Consider the following 14,556-nt stretch of genomic DNA (forward strand, 5'->3'; position numbering starts at 1 on the left):
ATCATGACTAGAAGGAAAGGCAGGAGTGTGGAGGTGAGAGTTGGGAGAGAGTTGGCTGACCAGATGGAAGGGAAGCAAGGCCGGGATCACTGGAGGTGGATTCAAGCTGTTCTGCCATGGTGTAGAGAAAAGAAAGGGAAACGGAGTAGGAGTAATCTTGAAGGAAGAACATGTGAATAGTGTCGTGGAGGTGAAGAGAGAGTCAGATGGGATCATGTCTTGGAAGCTGGGAATTGAAGGGGTGATGTTGAATGTTTCAGTGTGAATGGACCACAGGTTGGATGTCAGTTAGAAGAGAAAGAGGAATTCTGAGATAAGTTGGGTGATGGCAGTACACTCTTAACCCAAATTAGTTGAGTTTACTAGAAAATCGCGTGGAAACTCGTTGCCTTAAACCATTCTAGTTTTTACACAAAGATGAAACTAAATATGTTTAGTAGTCTTTACTAAAATTGATTACCTCATATAAATTTCTTCCCATTTATGTGAGCTAATCAATTTTAGTAAATACTACTAAACATGTTTGATACATTGTACTTAGGTTCTAAATAACACAGCTAAACATGTTTAGTTTCATCTTTGTGTAAAAACTAGAATGGTTTAAGGCAACGAGTTTCCACGCGATTTTCTAGTAAACTCAACTAATTTGGATTAAGAGTGAAAATTACTTTTAAGCTAAACTGTAAAGCAAATAAGCAATTTAACATTTAAAGCTATTTATATTTTGTTAATATAATTAATAACATTTCCTCTTACCCTCTTCCTATTACCCTTTTTATGTTCAAGTTGTATTGAATGTAACACTAAATTGTAAAGAGAATAAATCAAATACATTTCAACATTCCAATATTTTATTTTTTGCAGAATACTTACGCAAAAGACAATTTTAACTGTAGTTTGTCATGTTTTTCAGAAGTATAAAAAAGTATCAAAACAGTAGCCATTCAAAAAAAAGTTTGCCATACAAAAGGCAAGTAAAAATAGGCATATGTGCTTGAACTCAATTCTAACATGTTTAGAGAAGGAATACAAATGCAGCAGCATTCAACAAAAATATTTGCATCCTTTTGAAAAAACTGGACACCTTAAAATAGGACACAATCTCCAACTTGGAAAATGAACAGATCAACTATGTTTAAGGGAAGATTTTGCATGTTTTATGTAAATGTACAGTCTGTGTTGTTAGTAAATGTAATCAACTGAAGCAATAAATTCCTGTGCTGCTATTGACTGAAAAAACCTGTAAAATAAGCAGTAATGTTGCTGTTGAGGAAGAATTACATTATTTTGAATTTACTGCTTCAAATGACTACATTTACCATCAACACAAACTGGACGTTTACATGAAAAGTGCTGAATTTTCCTTTAACTGTATCAACTAAATATTACTATGGAGCCCTGAGCATACACTTCTAAATCCTGTTTTTTAGAGTACAAGTGGCTGGACACTGATGTCTCTTATAACACTGTAAGCTGAACATTACAAACTTTCTTAAGAAATAAAAGTTGTGGCAGTACTGCTGCACTGAACTGCATTAGATAAGAGCAACTTTATCAACTCCATCTGCATTGAGTATATTTTCAACCCCCTGACTGTTCACTGACAACACACAAGACATTTCGTTACATCGCAAGCTGGTTTTTCAATGTTTGTAACTTTGGTTTTAGTTCAACGTGGCCCAGCTCAAGAAATACCTGTTGGATGAACTGGAACGTGAACTTCATAGAAATGGGGTAACTGAGATGCATTGCATATGCAAGTCCAAAGAGAAGACACATAGCTTTTGGCAGGTCTTGAATGTTGTCCATCACCACTTCTCCCTCAATGACAATTTTTAGTGAGGCTGGACTGAGATGCAGGGAGGATGAGGGCACAGCACCTTCAGGTTCAACAAGGAGGATCCCAATGTCAATGTTGCGGAAAGAGTCATCATCATCTGAGTCCTTTATAAATGACAAGAGCACAACAGTGATATTTCAGTGACCATCAATAATTGATAAAAAAAAATAACTTCCACAATCAAATTGAAATTTCTGTCATATCTGTTTTATCATGCTATGCAGCCCTAGTTTCCTAGTGTAAATGTTGAATGAGTTGGAGCTCCACAAAAGAACATCTATCCAGCATCTTCATGTGCTAGTGCTAAGTGGAACAATACCTTATCCTTTGAATTGTTTAAAACTATGCTCACAAGTTTTCTTCAATCACTGGAACTGCCATCTGTTTTCCCACGCCTGTCTGTCTATGCCCAAATCCTGACATGAACCCAACACAGCATAGCATAAGATATAAATTAAGATATATATATAAAAAAAAAAAAAAAAAAACTATCCCTTTAAAGTGGGTTGCATGAGGTGCTTACAGATGGTCAGCATACTTACCTACAGTAGATGGTGGTCAGCCTTTCCCCACTTTGGAGAAGCAGCAGGTGGATCAGTGTAGGTAGATAAGCAATGTACTGCTGCAACTTGTATTTTTAGATAAGTCAAAAAATTTATATCAGTTTTAGTGGACGCATACTATTTTCAGCATCTCAAACTGCTGTCCAACGGACCTATCTGACTAGAAAATTAAGTTACAGCACTCTCTTCATGCCAACCAAATGCCATAGGAAAAATTAGTAATTTTACCTCACAGAACACAAGAGTTGTTAGTCTAGCATGTCCTTGATCCTTAAATGTGTGCTACTGTGTGATTTTAGTGAATCCAAACCAATCAAATAATAACACAATCGAACAGACTGAGGCAGCAGTAGAAGAGCCGTTCCTCTGTTCAGCAAAGTAAACAGATTTTGTCTATGAAGTTTGGCAGGAGAAATCTATATACAACTTATATAAAAGTAATTTTATGTCAGAAGTCTGACTGACAGTAAGGTAATGCAGTGAAAATATTCTGTGTATAGTGTACATTTCACTGATCTAGATTTTTTAGGTGGCTAAAATAATGTTGTTATAAACACTGATCACAGCAGTATATTGCTTAGTTTCCTACACCAGTACCTCTGCTGCTTCTCCAAACCGGGGCCGTGTCAAATGGCACTTAATTCAAGTAATACACTGACTTTGGATAAATAGGTCATACAACACAGCTGCAAAACATTATTGCAAAGTAAATATTAAAGAATTTAAAGTATTTCAAAGACCCATGAGAACCGTGTATAAGAGTGAAAATTCAAGATTGAGTTGTTATTGTTCCTTTAGGTAGTCTTTAAGTAAAATTACTTACAAAGGCTGGTTTGTAGAAGTCTGTGGGGTTGTCACCAAGGATAACAGGAAGTCCTCTGAGCACCAGTGTTCGAATATCAGTTGGCTCTGCAGTCTTTTGGGCAGTAAAATGACAAAAATAAGCAAGTAACTAAGCACAATTGATTGTATCAAAAAATATAAAGTCCCCACATCTTCTTAAGCATCGTTATTACGAATGTACAATATATCGGCATTAACATCGGTATCAGCCAATATTAGTCATTTGTTAACATGTGAGTATTGGTCCGATAAACAAAACTGGGCCAATATTAACAACCCATATCTATTTCCATCTTCTTGTCATTTGATTCCGGACGGGCAGGGGAGGAGGTTGGTCATGTGGTATTTGTTTGGTCATGTGACAGCAATGCAGCGCAAGATTGTGAGGAGTTCATCTGAAGCAGAGAATCAATGTCAGCTGTGGGATTGTTTTGTTTTTTCCAAGGTGTCGAAAGGGTAGTGAAATATATATATTGTATACATTATCAGTTATCTGCCATAACAGCAATATTAATATCGGGTATCGATATCATCCCACATTTTAATATCAGTGCATCCCTAATGGTAATCAAGGACTTTTGAAGGCACATTCCCTAAAATTTAAGAAATACATGGCTCATGGTTAATTAACCCACTGAGACAGTAACACCCTTAACACTGAGAAGAACTAGCAGGTTTTACTGAAGTTCTCTGAAAGTTTAAGTGAAGTTCAGAAACTCAGCCTTGTTTTTCCATCCCTAAATTCAAAATCTTTTAATCATTTCAACAATCTATGTGAAGCATGAAAATAAATACAGTTGGACTTAAAGCCAAGTCATTACATGAGCTGTTGCACACAATGCAAGTGATTAATAGGACCAACCTTTGTTTGTTGGGAAAGCTGTGTCAACATTTGGCCAATGTTCCCTCTCTTGGATCGAAAAATCTCGATAAGACGAGGACTGTGCCGATCAATGCTCTCATAGAATTCCTGTTTGAGATTCTTGCCAACAATCCTGTTGAACTCCATGCATACCTGCAAAATACAGAAAATGCTCCAATATTACATCTTTACAGCTAATAACTGAAGGTGGAAGCACCAGAGTGAGGACAGCAATAAAAATTGCACAGGTGTGGACATGGTCAGCTGTAAAACACAAAGCCCCCTTCAACTCACTCACTTAACACTTTAAATTTGGGGATATTTCAGTTATTCTAGTCAAACTTCTTTAACAAAAACTTTGTACCGCACACAACACAGGAGTTGCTTTTCTACTGCCCTGATTGTTTGTAGTATTGTGTTACTTTTGTGTAGCAGACCATTGCTACATATAAACAGACTATTAATATTTTGTGTCAAATTATATATTTTTGTTGGCAAGTAACCTTTTAATAAGCAGGATAGCGTACCGTGAATAGGGAATTAATAGATGATAAACCTCTTCAGAATAATCTGAAATCAGAGTTCTGCATCAGGGTGTTGATTTCACAATAACGACCAACTCAATATACAATATTCCTTACCAAAAAAAGATAAAGGCAGCTGTAGATAGCAACTACCATGTCCTGCATGGTAAAATTACTTTTTTTTTTGCTGACAGTGGGAATGGCTAACAGATAAATATTTTTAGGTTTTATAAAGGCAGTTTCCTAAGAGAAACACAGACACATATTTAAAAAAAAAAGTTCTCATTATTTTATTCATGAATGAACTAACCTGATCTTCTGTGAAAAGAGCAGGCCAACGTTCCACCATCTCACATACGGCAGGTTCTGACTCCACCACCTCTTTTCTTCTCAATGCAAACGTCAGATCCATCTTCTCTTTTACAAGCTGTCCATTTGGTGTTCTCTTCTGCATTTCATTAACCAAGTCTTTGCGGGCACCCTCAAGGGCTACCTGATTAAATCCGTCTGGAAAGTTGGGTAAGAAGTTGATCTCGCCTTTCTTTGCCTTCTTGATGTTCTTGTTGGCTGGTTCTCCTTCAGTTGAATGCCCTCCTCGTTTCCCTGCATTTACTGCTACATCAAGGCACCCTGATCTTCTGCGCTTTGTTCTGTAATTAGCCATTTTAAATTTTAGACTATTTTTCCAGCCGCTACAGCGACTGGTTGAGCCTCGCTCCTGGAGAGAGGGGTGCTTGCTTATGAGGGCTTGTGCAACACTTTCGAACTGAGCATTATTTGGGTATGCTGTGTAACTATACATGCTCTCTGCCAATCTTTCAAGAATCTCATGTTTCAGCTCTTTTGTTACTTTCAGGTGCGTACCATCACGAAGAAACTGAAGATCTGCTTGCCTAAGTCTATATGCTACATCAACAGAAAAATCTGGGATATCAAAACAATCTGGCCACTGTTTCTGTCGCTCCTGCGAGGATGTAGAGAGGATCTCTGTATCTGCTACACTGGGTGTGCCACTCAAAATTTCTTCAGATGTTGAGACAGATACCAACTCAAGTAGAGGGATGACCTTGACTGTTGGTTTTTCAGGAAGATCTTCGATATCTGTCAGATTGCACACTTCATAATTGAATTCAGGATCTTGGTACTGGAGACTGAAGTTGAAATTAAGTCCCAGTGATTCTTTAAGCTTGCCTATCAAATCCTCCACTGTAGTAGGTCTTGTATTCAGAACAACCTTTCTTATATCTGTCTCTGTGAAAATTACTCTCAAGGTCATCTTCTGGTGTGCTGCCATCTTGGAAATAAAAAAAATAGCTTATTAGAAATATATACACAAAGACATAGATATTCAGTTTAACATATGGCTTATCAAAAAAGATACAAAATTACCAATTAGGCTTACATTTAGACTCTATCCAGAGCAATGCTAGTACTGACAACACTTGTGGTTTCTCAACACAGAATATAGCGAGTGAGTGTCACTGCTGAATTTTCTCCAAATCTGTATGCTGACAGAGGGAAAACATCATTCAGCTCTTTTAGTTCCACCACACACAAAGAGGGATTTGCGCTGCCACAGAGTTCAAATGATCTGAAATGTTCATGGTACCATGCCGTCATTGTATTGCACACAAACAAGATCTCTGTGTTTATTGCCACAATCTGCTTGATCTGTTTGAAATTTGGGAGGCCTGAACATGAACCGACAGAGAGTATCATATCAGCACAATATCTAATTCCATCTACAGAGACTGATGATGCAACCAGAACCTTTGTAAGCTGGGGTACTCTCTTGCAGAAAACTTGTTGGACATTCTCGGGGAAAGATGTGATCAGTGCTGTGGTAACTTTGTCCAGCTCAACTGAGGGCTTGAAAAACGAACTTGTGTCCAAACAGTAAGCCATCATTTTCTGATGCTTTACAGCCAGTGTAAGTGCCACATGTCTGAAGTTGTGTGCATTACGAATGACCCGCTTGAAGAATTTATGTTTTCCCTCGAAACGCATTGTCCAGACATCTGACAGTGGGCCAAATGCCTTAATCATCTCAGGATAATGCTCAATGAAGTGGTGTTTTGGACGCAATTTGAAATTTGGGAATGTAGTTTGCAACAGTTCTCTGTGTTCTGACACTTTGCAGTCAAAGAAATGTATAGACTCTTCAGTGTGCCTTGTTGCTACAGCCAATTCAACAATATCTTTAAGGAGCATCAGAACGTTCCAGGCATCGTCCCCTTCAGGCACTTTATGGCCAATGAGAAGTGGGAGCAACCTGATTAGAGCCCAGTTCTCATGGCCATTTCCACCTATGGTCCCTTTGGTAGAGAAGCCTTGGGCAATAGGCTGAGGCTGGTCAGTTTTGTCATGAAAAGCATATGCAAAAGATTTGATAGCATGGTTCAGTGTTTCTAATGTGAAATATTTCTTAGAAATCAGTTCTGAAATGCAGAGTGATAACTCAACAGGAACAACCCCTTCAAAAAGGTCGTGTAGGATGTCAGGGGGATAGCCACGAGCAACATGAAAGTGCTCCAGACTGTCAGTTAGTACACATCGTCCCTTTACACCATACTGTTTTGCCAAAGTGGGATCCTGCTGTACCTCCTGTACCTGTTTGTTGTGAATGTCTGCAGTTCGGGGTTCAAAAGAGCCCGAGCTTACCTCCTTGTCTTGGATCTCACTCCTCGTTGCCATGCAGAACCTGCAGAACTTGTCCACTCCAAAGCTCTCAAAGAATCCTGCAAAAGAATGAGCAGCCAAGTTATCAGCAGCCACATACAACACTGTGCCTTTGACACATGCTCCCAACTTCTCAACATATAGGCCATCTTGCTCCAAAGAAACCAGATCCTGGATCAGAGGATGAAGAAATTTAGCATAGCCATATTCTTTTACATCAGAGGCTTTACATAAAAGAGCAAGTTGAATGGACTGGAGTGTGGACCTATATTTTGATGGCACATTGGCAAGCACCCAATACACTGCACTCATTTTATGTTTCTTCTTAGATGTCCCTAATGGATTGGACACTTCAAAATCATCTGTGTAAAGTCCAACAGCGATTCTGAATTCCTCGCTGTTAAGGAGGCCATTTCCTTTACAGTACAAACCATCTCTGTATGTACTGTACTCATGTGGCACATGTTTTTGTACTGGAAGAGCTTTATCTAAAATGTCTGCCCTGTTCAACATTTTCTGTAACATGGCATTTATAGGAACATATACAGCACTAGATTTCTTTTCCCTGGCAATAAAGTACTCAACTGGCATAACCACATCAAAGTTTTTGTTTACATATGCTGCTCTCCTTTTAGAGGTTGATAAGGAGCCACCCTTGCCACAATACTTTAGTATGATATTGCTCTCTGAGGCAGCCCTGACTACCTGTTTCACAGTTGAATCATCTACATCTGTGTGTAGCTTCAAAATGTCCTTGACTGAATTGTGCAGCAGTGGTTGGGACAGTTCACTTAAATGTAGGAGCTGTTGTATAACTTCATCGATAGAACTTTGTGGAATGTGGAGGATGGTTTGCATCTTTAAAAAAGAGCAGCTAGGTTGTGCTCCAACTGTTTCCCAAGATCATGATGCTCTTCATTGCTGGACTCTTCGCTGCCTTCTAAATCAACAGTGTTGTTTGGGGGCCCATGTTCCTCTTCTGCCACTTCATTGGTTTCACTACCAGACACTATTTCTGGTTTGAACATCTTCCAATTGCCTGTTCTGTGCTGTTTACTTCTGTGTGCATTGAATGTGGAGTACACAGTAGTATGAAAGTTACACCCATTATATGGACAGTGGACTCTGTGATTAACTTTTAAATGTGTACTCCGCAAGTGAGTGATAAAAACTGCCTCTGTGCAAGCAGCAGAAAAATCACAGGACTGACAGTGAAAGGTCAGTGTTTCACACAGTTGTGCATCTTGGTCTTTCTGGTGAATTTTGGATAAGTGGACCCTAAGTGCACTGATGGACTTAAATGTGCATAAACACTCTTGGTGTAAGCAAGGAAATGGTACAGTTCTGGTGTAGCTTCCATGTTTTAGCCTGTAATGTTTTAAGAGGTAACCCCTTTTCTCTGATGTAAACTCACAGTATTTGCACTTCCACTGCATCTTCACACGGACCTGTAAGAACAAAAAATAATAAAAATTTTAGCACACTTGTCCACAACCATGTCATCAGTGATCAAGGAAATATGGTACTTTGAAATACTGTCTCCCTTTGAAATTTCTGTTCTCAGCCTGAAAATTTTGTTTTCCCATTTCACATTAGAGTTAAAATATTGCCAAATGAGTTAGGCTTACCCTTCTGTCTGCAGACAATTGACAGGTTTAATAACGTTTCTAACTTGTTGTCAGTTCTGTATTTTAAGAGTCTGGAGATCAGAGGTGGAGAAGAAGAACTGGCGATAACCTCAGCTTCAGCTCTTTAGTCATACAAGATTTCAACCTTTGTGTCCGACCATTACATTTCAGTACATACGAAACCGTATAGAAAAAAAACGTGGACTAGGTTAACACAAGCACATGCTGTTACGAACGATGTGAAACGCTAAGCTAACGATAGCATTTAGCTGTCTTGACACTACTGGAGCGGCTTTTTCGATTAAAAAAAATTACCCTCAGAGACAGGATACACTCGGCTTAAACTTGGTGTAATAAAGGTTTATTTCAGCAAAGTACATCTCTCCTAAAGTAACTGTCCGTTATAAACTGAGACTCGTCAGTATGCTAACACTAAGCCAATGCTAACATTCGCGCTCGCCACTCCACTCGCGATATTTAACTTCGATTCCAAAACCCCTCACTTTACCAAAGTGTCGATAATGGTGGCGGTAGGCTGTAACTATAATTTTCAGTTATATCTGCACATGGAACTCAGCTATCTTTTAAGCAAAGAAATAGCTAGAATTATTTAAAATAGTTATTCTTCACACTTACCAGTCAGGAGTCGTTGAACTTGCCACGGTGCATGTTGCAGCAGGACTGAGTTTGAATATGCCCCGCCCCTTCACTTCAAAAACATAATATCTTTAGTAATCTCTGCTTAACAAGTTCATTACACTCTATATTTGTGTAGAAAAGTACAGTTAACTAATTTGATTTAGTAATGGGACAACATTTTTACCAAACACGAAAGAATAAGTAATGATTACTAAAACGTTTAATTACAATTAATATCTGGGTTAAGAGTGTAGAGAGTGTTCCCGGGAGGAGAGATTGGTGACTTGAGCAGACTTCAATGGACACATAGGTGGAGGGAACAGAGGTGATGAGGTGGTGTTGGGTAGTGGTGGGCGGATCGATCCAAATATTGATAGTATTTTTAGAATGCTGGTATCGGTATCGGATTGATGCTAGCATGACAGGATTGATGTTTTAGTGTGTTTGTCTCCTGTAAGTTAAAAGCATTGCTCCCGTTCATCAGAAAGCAAACAGCGCTCCTCTCATGCAGGCCACTCTTGGCTCCGCCCCCTCTTTCCTGCACTGCTGTAATTAGTTATCAAATAATAAATTCAGCCTATTCACTGTGTTTAATTATTTTACTGAAACTGAAAACATACCTCAAACATGAATTATGCAAAATGTTTGAATGTAATAACCCTCTGAGATGACTGTCATCAAATTTGTAGCAGACTGTCTTTGATTGAATTGTTTTTAATCTTTACTCTCGATCGAGTCTGCAGCGAGAGAATAAAAACTCAAACTGTCAGGAGCAGGTTATGTTCACAATTTCAGTTTCTAATTGGCCGGAAGCACCACGATTTCACAGTTTTTAATTTATTTTTTTAAAGCATGTCTAAAGCACAGTTTATATGTGCAGCTTACCTACTAAAACCCTGAATGAAGCACAAACTGCATGTCGCCTTGTCACAGGAATATGTGTGTATTAATCTGGTGGTTTAAAAAAATTTATAAAATTTTGTTCTACTTGATTCTGATCTGCTGCTGAGTCTCGTTGACAGTGCTGGAAACAGAGCACACACCAAGAATACCTGTTAATCTAATTAATTAAACAATTTCTGTGTCTGCTTTATCAGGCTGTGGAACAGGAACATTAAATGTTTAAACGGATGCAGTTGAAAGTTTCAGAGCTCTAATGTTCAGCAGCACTGAGTGTGCACTCATTAATAAAATAATTAAGTCAATTAAAAACAGTTATTTTACCTCTCTGTGCACTAAATCACCATATTAATGATTTGCTCCAAAATTAATCACATCCTTTTTTCTAACACTGTTGCATTTTACTGGTATATTTTTTAAAATGTTTTTATGTGATAATGTCTCAGGAGTAGGTGGCACTCGTAGGGATTATTTTCTGTGGAAGAAGAGTCATGTGACCCGTGAAACACCACTTTTAGATTGGTTAGATGCTGCCAACACCACTTTTTGATGTTAATCTGCAGGGCAAACCCTGGGTTAACTTAAGCTGCTAACCATCGTTTATCCTGATCGCCAGTGTTAGGATAAGTGAATCCAGATAACTGAAAGATACCCTGGGTATGCTGAACTTGCTTCTTAGTGCAGGGCCCAGGTCTCCAAAGAAAATCCAGTTTCAAAATACATGAAAAGCTGAAAGGTGTGTTTTATTGTGTTAAATAGTTATTGTAGAAAGTAAAAATCACAGTGATTTAGGGGTCATTGAAATGTGTTCAGATTTGGCACATAAATCATGACACACTGAGAGAGAGAGAGAGAGAGAGCCTAACCAAGCCTACCTCGGAATATGAGCTAGAGATACCATATCAGCCATACCGGCTCGGACGTCGCCTGGATTGACAAGGTCCGCATCAGGTGTTGAGGAACCAGGGCATTCTGACGATAGTGTGGGATTTACCAAGGAGATACCCTGTCCCCACTGCTGCATAGGCCTGAATCCCCTCAGCCAGATCATCAACATGATACTGACTACTGAATGGAGCAAACATCAGCCACCTCCTGTACATGGATGACATCAAGCTGTATGCTAAGAGTGAACGAGATATCGATTCACTGATCCACACCACCAGGATCTACAGCAATGATATCGGCATGTCATTCGGATTGGAGAAGTGTAGTCGGATGGTAACTAAGAGAGGAAAAGTAGTCAGAACTGAGGAGATTACACTACCAGAAGGCAACATTGCAGACATTGAGGACAGCTACAAGTACCTTGGAATCCCACAGGCAAATGGGAACATGAAGAGGCTGCTAGGAAAGCTGCAACCTCCAAGTACCTGCAGAGAGTAAGGCAAGTCCTGAAGAGTCAGCTGAATGGGAAGTACAAGATCCGGGCTATCAACACCTACGCCCTGTTGTCAGATACCCTGCTGGGATCAGTGTTAATTTCGTTGGCGAAATATTTTCGTCATAGTTTTCGTCACCAACCCTTTTTTTTCATGACAATAATGAGACAATAACTAAATAAAAACTACCTAAAACGATAAAGACGATGATGAAATTAATTGACACTTTCGGCAACAAATGAAAATGAGACGAAAATGCTTGGCGGGGACAACATCCAATCAGAACTGATTTAATTTTGTGACAGGGCGGGACAAGTTAGGAAAACATCCAATTAAACGCACAGTTGCGCAAATCTGCTCTAAACCCGAGAAGACCAAACTAGCCTGTGATTTCTCTTTATTTCCGATAGAACTAAGTTATGTAAACAATGTCAGCAGGGAGAAAGAGAAGAGCCGATGTATGGACACATTTATCCTTTGACGCCGTGACAAACAAAATGATGTGTAAACCATGTGGGGCGACTATCTTGGGTAAAAACACGACAAACCAGTCACCCAGATCTCCATGCAAAGGTAAGCATATTCATGTCATGCAGAGTAAAGTGTTTTTCCCAGTTTAGCGTTTGTGTTTAGAGAAAATCTCCACACCGCGGTGGATTAGCCTTTCCTAATCTTAGTCCTGAACACTGCCCTGTACCTTTCAGAGCGTCCTGCTGTAAAACACTCGTATTATCTCAGTAAGGTGGTGTTAATGATCAGGTGTGTGGGAAGCAGGTGAAACACTAATGTTAATATTATTAATAATATTCCATAACCTTTAATAAATGTTTATTTTTGTGTAAGTGTGTAAAATGACTAATTCAAGGGAACTGAAGAAAAAGAATTTACATTTTACACCCTTTATATTTTAGTCGACTGTAGATTTAGTCGACTATATTCTTACGATAATTTCGTCGACTAAAACTAGACTAAAACTAGACTAAAACTAAAACTATTCAGATGACTAAATTATGACTAAAACTAAATTACATTTTGGTCAAAAGACTATGACTAAAACTAAGTCAAAATTAACACTGGCTGGGATAATAAGCTGGCCAAAGGAGGAGATAGAAGCCACTGATGTCAAGACAAGAAAGCTCCTTACCATGCATGGAGGGTTTCACCCCAAATCCAGCACCCTGAGACTGTACGCTAAGTGGAAGGAAGGACAGGCCTCTGCACGGCATGTCCCACTGGCAGACTGAAGGTTGATAACAAAAAATCCACCCAATGGCTGGACAAAGCTGGACTGACAGACAGCACAGAGGCACTAATCATGGCAGCACAGGAACAAGCTCTGAGTACAAGATCGATAGAGGCTGGGGTCTACCACACCAGGCAGGACCCCAGGTGCAGGCTGTGCAGAGATGCTCCTGAGACAATCCAGCACATAACAGAAGGGTGCAAGATGCTAGCAGGCAGTGCATACATGGAACACCATAACCAAGTGGCCGGCATAGTATACAGGAACATCTGTGCCGAGTATGACCTGGAAGTCCCGAGGTCAAAATAGGACACGCCCCCAAGGGTGGTTGAGAACAACAGAGCTAAGATCCTGTGGGACTTCCAGATACAGATCAACAAACTTGTGATGGCTAACCAACATCATCGTAGTGGTGGACAAACAAAGGAGGAAGGTCGTGGTGATAGATGTTGCAATACCAAGTGATGGGAACATCAAGAAGGAACACGAGAGGCTGGATAAATACCAAGGGCTCAGAGAGGAGCTGGAGAGGATGTGGGAGATGAAGGTAACAGTGGTCCCCGTGGTAATCGGGGCAGTGGCCCTCAAACTGGGAGAGTGGCTCCAGGAGATTCCTGGAACAACATCTGAGATCTGTGTCCAGAAGAGCGCAATACTGGGAACAGCTAAGATACTGCGCAGGACCCTCAAGCTCCCAGGCCTCTGGTAGGGGACCCGAGCTTGGAGGACCAAGGCCGCCCATAGGGGCGAGCTGGGATTTTTTTTTTTTTAATATATATATAAAGTGTGTCCAAACTTGGCACTTGGCAGTATATACTGAAACCCTGCCTAGAACTGATGCTAAAGTTGGTGATGTATGCATTTTAAAATTAATTTTCATGCAGTGTTAACAATAGTTTTCACAACAAAAGGAGATTACCTGTCTAGACCCAATGATGTTGTCTTATTCTATCTTGCCCTTATTTACTTTTGTGTGTTCAAGCTGTTGTATATATTTTTTCTTTATTTTCTACTTATTTATTTATTTGGGGGAAAACAAAGAGAGCATGCGTATGCTGCAACACACTTGCGTTTCTTCTTTCATTTTCAAGTATTAGAGGTACAGCTGTAGAAAGTGGGTTTCAGAAGAGCAGTGACTTATTTCTTTTTTTTTATTAAATCAATTTTAATCTTCCTTCCTTCTTTTTTATTTAAAAAAGAGAAAAGGAATCAATGCAAGCGTCCATATCTGTATGATTTTCCCATCAGAGTTCAGCGATAGCAAGTCACATTCAGAGTTTGATTGCCAGAACTATTTGATTGTGACAGGCTTGTCTTTTTGCTCACACAGATATTGTCTTGAGCTCTCAGGTGGATAGATGGAATAAAGTGGGCTTTACCCTTAGAGAATAAGTAAAAGGTTCAACAAAAGTCAACTTGGTAAATTATTAAATCTTTTATCTCAACTTGGTAA

At 39.4% G+C, this 14,556-nt stretch overlaps 1 protein-coding gene across 4 annotated transcripts; it reads right to left on the bottom strand.

Moving 5' to 3' along the window:
• Nucleotides 1-857: 857 nt before the first annotated feature.
• On the bottom strand, nucleotides 858-9,735 carry LOC115798864 (uncharacterized). Of its 4 annotated transcripts, XM_030755856.1 has the most exons (8): nucleotides 9,576-9,731; nucleotides 8,726-8,759; nucleotides 7,294-7,370; nucleotides 6,035-6,140; nucleotides 4,943-5,926; nucleotides 4,109-4,261; nucleotides 3,227-3,319; nucleotides 859-1,944 (listed from the first exon to the last, which is right to left on the bottom strand). In XM_030755856.1, exons 5-8 carry the CDS (start codon nucleotides 5,924-5,926, stop codon nucleotides 1,624-1,626), a joined length of 1,551 nt encoding a protein of 516 aa, XP_030611716.1. In that variant the 5' UTR covers nucleotides 6,035-6,140; nucleotides 7,294-7,370; nucleotides 8,726-8,759; nucleotides 9,576-9,731; the 3' UTR covers nucleotides 859-1,623. The 4 variants fall into 4 exon arrangements, with proteins under 4 accessions (XP_030611713.1, XP_030611715.1, XP_030611714.1 ...); XM_030755853.1 differs by lacking the exon at nucleotides 6,035-6,140 and having other exon boundaries at nucleotides 858-1,944; nucleotides 9,576-9,735; XM_030755855.1 differs by lacking the exons at nucleotides 6,035-6,140; nucleotides 9,576-9,731 and adding an exon at nucleotides 9,255-9,555 and having other exon boundaries at nucleotides 858-1,944.
• Between the last annotated feature and the right edge of the window lie 4,821 nt (nucleotides 9,736-14,556).

Source organism: Archocentrus centrarchus, chromosome 19, assembly GCF_007364275.1.
Source record: "Archocentrus centrarchus isolate MPI-CPG fArcCen1 chromosome 19, fArcCen1, whole genome shotgun sequence".
Lineage (NCBI taxonomy): Eukaryota > Metazoa > Chordata > Actinopteri > Cichliformes > Cichlidae > Archocentrus > Archocentrus centrarchus.

Excerpts from the sequence above, each read along its gene's own strand:
- LOC115798864 (XM_030755853.1), bottom strand. The coding sequence starts at position 7,326 with ATGGCAACGAGGAGTGAGATCCAAGACAAGGAG. Across the intron at positions 3,320-4,108 it reads AGCTTTCCCAACAAACAAAG|ACTGCAGAGCCAACTGATAT; the intron begins GTTGGTCCTATT and ends ACTGCCCAAAAG. Across the intron at positions 1,945-3,226 it reads ACTTCTACAAACCAGCCTTT|GACTCAGATGATGATGACTC; the intron begins GTAAGTAATTTT and ends TCATTTATAAAG.